This window comes from Sturnus vulgaris, chromosome Z (assembly GCF_052056855.1).
Source record: "Sturnus vulgaris isolate bStuVul1 chromosome Z, bStuVul1.hap1, whole genome shotgun sequence".
Classification (NCBI taxonomy): Eukaryota; Metazoa; Chordata; class Aves; order Passeriformes; family Sturnidae; genus Sturnus; species Sturnus vulgaris.
The window spans coordinates 57,985,843-57,995,122 of record NC_142283.1 but is presented as its reverse complement, the minus strand read 5'-3'; the positions used below and the strand labels follow the sequence as shown (position 1 = coordinate 57,995,122).

The following is a 9,280-nucleotide window of genomic DNA, read 5'->3' as shown; positions in this document are numbered from 1 at the left end:
GTTACCCATGGCTATAATCTCAAGGAGAGTAATCACATTTTTACTGTGCGATTAAACTGGATACTTGAAAAGGTGTTTCCAGTTTTCCTATGAAATTATCGAAGTGCCTCAAATAAGAATCATCCTTCCAAACTTCTCTGGGAATCACAGTACATGTGTTATATGTATTACAACATGCAGTCACAAGGAAGGAAAAAAAACTAACAAAAAAATAATTTGCAAATAAAAATGCACTCCTGGCATCTGTGACAAGGAACATGGCTGACAGCAAAATCATCATTATGAACAGTGATCTGTGAAGAATAAATGCCTCAGTCCCAGTTTTCATAGTCATTACCCTAGGAAGTATCCAACAGAGCTTTCTACTTGATTTCAAACTCAGGTGAACAATGGTCAAAGAATACCTTGCTCAAGGTAAATTTATGGCAAATGTGGAAAAAAGGTACAGCGCTAATTAGCTGCAATAAATTACAATTAGGCCACATTCATTCTTGCTGACTGCTGTATCTTACATGAGGATGCAGAGATAAATGTACCTCAGCACAATCAGGAACACCCCCAAGACTTTATTCAACACTGCCTTCAAAAACAAGATAAAATCATGTTTCTTTACTGTATATGCATCAGCAAGGACAGTTTTGCAGTTCTGACAAAAAATAGTGTTCTTTTCTCTCCTGTCCAGAAGCCTCGGCTTGGCATGTGCTGCCAAAAAGACCTTTTGTTCTGTGCATTGTATTTCTTAATAATCTCTCTCTCTTCATACTTCTTAGTGATTCAGGAGTAAATAACCATGACAATGTAGACATACCATGTGTCATTTGAATTAGCTGAAAAAGTCCACGGAGGTAAAAAAAAAACAAACCAACAATATTTGGATTAAAATGGCAATAAAAGTATTTTTACCCTATTGTTTCTAAAAATTAAATCATATATTTAAGGATCTGTCAACATTTTCAAAAAGTTTTCTCTGGGTTTTCTTTTTATTGGAAATAAAATTACTAGAGCAATATAGAAATCTTGTTAAGGTACTAGGATTTTTTTCTAAAATAGCGATTTTGAATTTCAAAAAAGTCATGGGGAAAAACTACTTATTGAGTCTAATGGTGATATTTCATTGGTTATGTTTTTTATCTGCCCTGTTTGCCAGCCTGGGAGCAAGAACCACAGCCCAAGATAATGGCTCCTTGCTGTCACGCTATGATGGCAGGACTGGGGCAAAGCAAGGTTTGGCAAGTACCACTCCGTTTCCACAAATCACCCGTTTTCACTAATTGCAGCTCACACCAGAGCAGTCTGCTCTTTCACAGACTGCTATGCAGGTTGGAGATTCCGTCACGGGGTTGTTTCTGAGTGCAAAAGGAGGGCGCCGATTCCCTGTGAAGCTGGTGACGGACGCTCAGCTCTAGGGACGCGACTAACAGCAACGAACCCTCCCAGAGCAGTTCAAAGGGGAAGGTAAAGCAGGGCAGTGGGCAGTTTGCAGGACCTCCCCTGGGAACACCACATGACAAAGCCCAACTTCCAATCCCACATCCACACATTTGCTTATGTCTTTTACTACATGTACAACAGCTCATGTTTAACGTTGTCCTTTCCAGCCCCCACCGCCCATTTTGCTCTCCGCTCAAGGCAGAAAGCAGGTTTGGGTGGGGCCCAGCAGCCCTACCGGGGTCGGACCCGCCAGGGAAAAGGTTTTCCCCCAGGGAAAGCCGCCGTGGCTGTGCCAGGCGCAGTGCGGGAACCCCGGACCCGCCTGGGCCGCGCTGCCCCCGGGCGGCCTCGCCTCCATCCCCGCGGACTCACGGCCCTCGTGGCTCACTGCCACGGCTCCCGGCGCGGCATCCTCCCCGGCGCGGAGCAGGCGGCTCAGGCCCTTCATTGCTGCCCGGGGCTCCTCTTCCTCCTCAGCCAAGGGAAAGGGCCCCAGGCCGGTGTGCCGAGGGAGGTGTCCTGCGCTGGCCCCGACAAACCGGTTCCCAAGGCGCCAGTACACGCTCAGTACACGCCAAACACACCCCTGAGGGCACACCTGCACAGCACCCCTCCGGTGCCCGGACACCACCGCGGGAGGCGGCAGAGCTCTGGAGCAGCTTTAGGGAGTTGTTCTGAGAGAAACCAAGCACAAAACACACCGCATTTCTTGACAGTGGATAGGCACTGGACAGCATCATCCCTGCCCCATTCAATCCCCCCCAGGTCTTCCCTAGTGGCTAGCCTTATGTGCCAGGGGCAATCAGCACCCTCAAGTGCACGCATGAGGCAAAAGGCAGTCCCGTTGCACCAGAAAACCTTTGAAAAGCCATGCCGTAAGTACATGTGTACAGACACACAGAGGTTATCACAGCTTGCATGGGATGCCTGGAGCCAAGTGGATGTATTACTAACTACTCAGTAGTCATGGAGCTCTTTATGAAGGTTGAAGAGCATTTTGAGGAGTTATTCTCATCATTGTCAACTAGTGCTCACTGGACAGAAGGTTACCGTCCCTGCACTCCTGCATGCTTCACACAGACTTAGGGTGTGAGAGACTGAGGTGCTTCTGACATAAATTTGTGTGCAACTGTGCACATGTGGTAGCACAAGACCCTTCAATTTCAGGTAGAAAACGTTTGCATTTGCTTTTGTCAAAATCCCGTCAAAATCAAAACACACATTCCCAAAGGTTCTGGTTTTGTGAACTGACATACTGAGATCCATCTACCATCTATTTCTCAACTTACCTTGAAGTCCACTATGATTTAGTCTACTTAAGCCAGAATTTGTATTTCCTTTCACATAGGCAATGATTTTTTGCAGAACAGGGCATAATTTTTTTCAAAGTGACTACTTTGAATTTTACTTTAAAAACAGCCTTTGATATTACTATTTCAAAATAAATATAGGAAAAGTAGTTCCAAGAAAGCAGAACCATCAGTATTCAGCCTTGCACAATTATAGACACATTTGAGATCCTTCACGGTAATTTTTTATTAAATTACACAATCATATTAATTTCCAAGATGACTAACACCATACCTGTCCATAATAATATTAATCTAAAAGACACAAGACTTTGTAAATTTAACAAATTTGGATATAAAAACTATTTGATCAGATTCTGCTTACCACAGATAAAGAGATTTCACAGTTCTTATCTCGTTTAAACATTTTTGGTATAGACAGGCTGTGATGTATAAAAATCTTTACAATTGATATGCTTCAGTCTGATAAGACAATTTCACCAACTGTATTTCCCATAGGTCAATGTAACTCAGCTGAAAGATAAAACAATCCTGTGAAAGTAATCTCAGTGAGAAGAACAGCAACTGATTCAGCCATAACTGAATCATGGAGGTTTCATTTTTACTTGCTTGTCTCGAGTCAAATGCTCCAGCAATTTCTTAAAAGGAAGAAAGGTAGGTCTGTATTACTTATGGAAATACAGACTGTTTTCAATGTTAATGCTCCTTGTCAAAATGAGCAACAACAGAAACTATGAAGTGTTAGGTTTGCCTACAAAGCTGGCAACAAAAAAGGGATAGATTTGCAGTCTCATATAGAGCATCAGTTACAGTAAAATCATAATTTTCAGTCATAAAACACTGGCTGCTAATTTCCAGTTCCAATTACTAATACAATACTATTTCACAGCATATCCTGTGCTTAAATGTTATATGTAGTAAGTTTAACACATCTCTAACCACTTCCTACAATCTTGACCTTTTCAAATGGCCCCTGTAGGCTGCAGACAGACTGACACAAAAACTTATGGAGGTGCAGAATCCAAACCACAGTGCAGAGCAAGGAAGTACTGTAACATATTCCTTAGTCGCCTTCACAGAGCTCTCACTCTGACAGGAAATCTGAGCACTTCCTTTAATACTTAAGATAACAGCAGTAAAACATACAGAAATGAGTAGAGCCAATATAAAAATAAAATGTAAGGTAAGACCCAAGCATGTTGAATGTGTAGACTGTCTAAATTGCTTTCCTCAGAACTGGCAGAGGGAATGACATTAAGATCACAGAATTGTTATCCTTTTTATCTGTTGCTCATAAGTAAAAGAGTATTTATTATATGTATACCTTAAATAAAGAGACATTGCACAAGAAGTCGCATCTCCTGCTAACCTAGATCATTCACATCCTTCAGAACTATGGATATAGAAAGTGTGGATATAGTAAGCTCACATACAGGAAATATTTTACAATTAAGTTAAAAACAGCTACAAAGAAACTGTCAGATATAAATAAAAAAAGGTTTTCATTTAAGATCAATTGAATAACACACAGTGTCACTGAGGAAAATGCAAATCAAAACCATTGCTTACACAGTCTTCTCCACAGAAATTGTCAACAATGCTTAATCATGAACTGAAAAACTTCTTCAGATAAAAAGAGTAATAAATATGATAGTAAAAAACTGTAAGAAGTAAGGGGGAAAAGGACTTCTTAACCAGTAAACACACACGACTTTGTATTGGGTTTGCATGGCCAAACTTTGGTAGCAGGGGGGCTACAGGGGTGGCTTTTGTGAAAAGCTGCCAGAGGCTTCCCCAACGTCCAGCAAGGCCAATTCTAGCCAGCTCTAGATGCAGCCGCTGCTGGCCAAGGCTGAGCCAAGCAGGAATGGTGGCAAGGGCTCTCTGATAAGAGATTTGAGAAGAAAAAGAAGTTTTGCACAGTTGTAATTGTGACCACAGAAGAACAGAGTGAGAATATGTGAGAGGAACAGCTCTGTACACACCAAGGTCAGTGGACAAGCAGGGGCAGCAGGTACTCCAGGCACTGGAGCTGGGATTGCCATGTAGCTCATGGTGCAGACCATGGTGAGAGAGCTGTGCTCCTGCAGCCCTTGGAGGTCAGTGGGGGTGCAGGGATCCACCTGCAGCCCATGGAGGAGACACACACTGGAGCAGGTGGATGTCTGAGAGGGGGCTGTCACCTCTTGGGGAACCCACAGTGGAGCAGGGACCTGCTGACCCATGGAGAGGGGAGCCCGTGCTGGAGCAGGGACCTGCTGACCCATGGAGAGGGGAGCCCCTGCTGGAGCAGGTTTCCTGGTAGGACTTGTGACACGGTGGGGGACCCACACTGGAGCAGCCTGTCCTTGGAGGACTGCACCCCATGCAAGAGTGACCCACACTGCAGCAGTTCACAGGGAGCTGTTGCCTATGGGATGGACTCACGTTGAAACTGATGGAGAACAGTCTCCCATGGGAGGGACTCCACATGTTAGAGCAGGGGAAAGACTCTCTGTGAGCAGGAAAAACATGAGGAACTGACCATAACCCACATTCCTTGTCTCTGTGTGCCACTGGGGGAGGAGGTAGAGATGGGAAGGAGAGAAAGATGAGGGGGAAGATTTTTTAAGGTCTTATTTTACTTCTCATCCTGCTCTCATTTTTTTTAGTGATAAATTCATTTAATATCTCTAATTAGAGCCTGCTTAGCCCATGATGGTATTTGATGAGTGATCTCTCCCAGTCCCTCTCTCAAGCCATGAACCCTTCATTATATTTTCTCTCCCAGCTGTAGAGGTGAGTGAGAGCGGCTTTGGTGGCTGCCTGGCATCCAGCCAATGTCAAACCACTATAGAATTGTACTAAATAATTTACAATCACACTATGAATTTATTTTTCACAATAGTACTGACATATCCACAACCTTTTCATGACACTAGGATAACTCTATGACATTTCCTTTTTAAACAGATGGCAAGGAGACTTGTGGCTACTCAAAAGTTAAGCTAGTTAGTTAAGCCAACTAACTTATTTTTTCAAGCACTCAAGAGTAGCTTACTTCTTGCTATGTAAAGCTTAAGTAAAAATAGACATTTTAAAGATACAATGACAAGGCAATACTTAATTCTACACTTTTTGAATCAGAGATACAAACTAAAAAGGGGATAGGTGTTCACTTTGTAAAAAACAGTGGCAGCCTTATGTTTCCTCAGTTGCTTTTTTGTCTTTCCTACCAAAAGTTCCCATGTCTGTCCACAGAACAGCTCACGCTGAGTGCTCACTGATCCCGTGTGCTGGTTTCACCTGGGGAGGACAGACTCAGAGAGGTTTTTTTTCTATGAGAACTTCCTTTGTGAGTTGAGGGGACTAGTTGAAAGCTGGTTTGGTTATTAACAGCCTGAGGAACCAATTGGAGAAAGTTAGTTTGCTCCGTGAAAACACACTTTGAAGGAGGTAATCTGGAACTGAGTCTCTTTCGATTTCCAGTGGCAGTGCAGGTATCAGGGCCCCGACCTGGTCCCATTGCAGGCCTGCGGGCCTGGCAAGGGACAGGGCCGGCCCCTGTCTGGGGACTGGCATGGCCCCACTGCAGGGAGAGAGGTGGCCATGGGCAGTGGCTGCTGCAGCTGAGCCCAGGGAGGCTCATTGTGATCCCAGCCATTCCCCCTCCTCCCCCTTTCCAGTGTGGCCTGAGTTTCCGAGATGCTGGCACAGCTCCAGCATTGCAGCCTTGCATCCCTCTAACTTTCAGTGCTCAGATAAGACTTGCAGACTTTTCAATCCTCCCCAGAGTGAGAAGGGAAAAATAAAAGACCTAAGTTTCTTTAAATGGAAGGAGAATAAAAAGATGCTGTGAAGATGGCTGAAAATCCTTTTGTGAAGTTGTAGGGAGTAACTGATATTGCACTGAATATTCCTGTAAACTGTGGAGAAAAGACAGGGGGGGTTGGAGTGTTCCATTTGATAGATCATTTGACCAAAAGCATCTGTGTTGAGAATCTTTGCTCCGAGGAAAAAAAGAGATCTTGGTTTTCTGAAGATGAAACATAAACAGAGAAAAGAGAGAAAGAGAACTTTTGTTTTTGAACAGCTCATTCTTAAAAGTAATACCCCATGAGTTTAACATGGCCCATAAGCACAGCTTTGGGAAAGCTGTCAAAACGGGAGGAGCTTCACGATTTGAAAGTTTTTTCTCGGGCGGATGCAAATCGTGAAAAGTGAAGCCATGAGAGAGCTAGGTTTTTTTCCCTCCTGTGGAGAAGTCCCTATGGCCTGACAAGAGGAAACTTCGCTCTCTGAAGTAAACTGAAAAGGACTATTTAAGTTGGGAACTGACTGAAGTAGTTTTTTGTATGTTTGTTTTGTTGTTAAGAAGGAATAGGAAGAGGGAGGAGGGAGTGGTCTGAAAATCTTATTCTGAATTTGTTTCTTTCTTCTCTTTGTGTAGTTAATGAATTTCTTTTTATACCCTTTTAAAAAAAAGTCAAATTAAACCAAAACACCCCTTTTAGAAAAAGCTGACTGAATCAATTTACAGTCTGAACTAGTCCAGGTGATTTGGTCCAAAGCAGATAAGGGAGTACCGACAGGAATTCAAATGAGAGAGCTGTGGATACAGCAGCATCTGACAAACAAACAGATAAGCAGGTAGAAATGGTGTAATCATTTCAGCAATTCTGGAAACAGGAGAGCATATTCTGAACTGATCTTGGGCATCTAAGTCATACCATGTATACATTCTTTTGTTTAGAAAGCAAGCAAATCCCAATACAGTCGAACAACAAAATAGATGCTGCTACAACAGCCACTTCTTTAAAAGACTTTGCAGTTAAAAAGCAACTTATATTTCATACAGAGCTTGGCACCGTTTGTATAACTTCTAAGAAATATGCTGTTTTAATAAATTATTGGTCTGATAAATATTTAATTATAATAAAATATCTTTAAACAATTTGGTGCGATCAGAAAAAAATCTAAACAGAGCATTTTAAATAATTGCATTTAACTTCCTCTTTCCATATATGCACTTACAGAATACACTTTATTCAGAAATACAAAATAGTTTTAAATAGAAAGGTAGCTTAACAATAAGAAGATTCATTATCTTTGCTTTGCACATAATTAATTATTATTGCACCATGAAACCTTTATTTAGAGTAATTTTAGTGCTACTCATTGGTAACAACTCCAAACTGTAAAGAAATTTTCAGTCTCTTTGGAAAGGCCAAAGATCAAACAGCATTTGCCTGGAGGAATCCTTCTCTTAACAGATCTTTAAACATATTTTTAAATAAGTGAAGTCGTTGTGTATCTCACCACGAGTCCTTCAGATGTGGTCGATCAACTCTTACTGAAGTAATTTTCAGTAACAACAATGAAAGCTTGACAGGGCTCCAAGTTCTTGTACTTATCCTGTCTAACTGCAAGACTAATATATTTTTGTGCTGACTACAAAAATAGGCGTTTGTTAGCTGAAATCAAGCAACTCAACTCTTCTTTGTTATCACACAGTTAATCTCATAATTTTACTTTTACAATAAAATCAACAGAGAAGTTCAGGTGTGAGAAGGATACAAGTTCAGCAAGTACAGTGAGGCACCCTAACTAATGATTCCTGTGTTCTAGGGAGCTAAATCAAAGTGCTAGGAAATTCTGATTCTTGGAAACAAGTGTAAAAAAAAGTATTATTCTCCAAAGGAAAGAAAAGAAAAAAACCTTCATTTTACTTCTCCTTCTATCTCAGATATCATGTTCTTGTTAAACAGATATATAATGGTTCCAAAATGACAGGCACCTGAACCCAGCCGACTGCCAATGCTAAATCAACTTGCAGTTATAAAACTGTATGAAATGCTTCATATAGAACACGTTGGTACACAGTCATTTAAAAAACATTTCAATTGTCTGTTTGGAATTGCTTGACTTGGCCTTTTTAGATAGTGACTGTGAAGCTGTTAGTCCAGACCTAAGGTTAAACAAAGGGGAAAAAAACAAAACAGTAAGGGGTTAATACACACAATGCATACCAACACAAGTTTTATAACACTGAATGTTTTTCTAGACTTCATTATTTTAAAACAAGTTGTGTACTCAAACTTCCAGAAAACACTTACCTTTTCACTCCTTGTGATGGATTTGTGCGCTGCAGTCCTTTGCTTAAACCTCCTTAAAAGTAATTGAAGACAACCAAAATTAATTACTTCAATAATGAAACAACGCTTCAGAAGTTAGATATATGGAAAAACGTTTTCAAAAATTTTATCTTTCTCAAGAACCAGATAACATTTTATTATCTGCAGCTTGAATACTGTAGTTAATATTACCATTTTTAAAAGAGAAAATCAAAAAGCCTTTAGGTTATTGAATTTTAAGTGATTACTTTGAACCTTGTAACAGTTTTCAGAAATATTTCAGCATAATGTAATTGATTTTCAAGGTGGTAGCTGAAAATTTCATTTTTAATGTTTTTTACTCTGCAGGGGCCAGAAAAGAAACTTCACCTAAAGTAAGTCTTTAATTTAAATTAAAGCCTGTTTGCACATGTAATAGCAGTATCA

At 41.1% G+C, this 9,280-nt stretch overlaps 1 protein-coding gene across 5 annotated transcripts in view; it reads right to left on the bottom strand.

The window, feature by feature from the left end:
• Nucleotides 1-7,745: 7,745 nt before the first annotated feature.
• The window catches only part of POLK (DNA polymerase kappa), a 33,631-nt gene continuing 32,096 nt past the window's right edge, over nt 7,746-9,280 (bottom strand). For all 5 annotated transcript variants that reach the window (XM_088156568.1, XM_088156571.1, XM_088156567.1 and 2 more), the window contains 2 exons: nt 8,837-8,888; nt 7,746-8,688 (listed from right to left, as the gene is read on the bottom strand). In XM_088156568.1, coding sequence (XP_088012694.1) covers nt 8,604-8,688; nt 8,837-8,888 — 137 coding nt within the window. In that variant the 3' untranslated portion in view covers nt 7,746-8,603. The remainder of the gene's footprint in view (nt 8,689-8,836; nt 8,889-9,280) is intronic.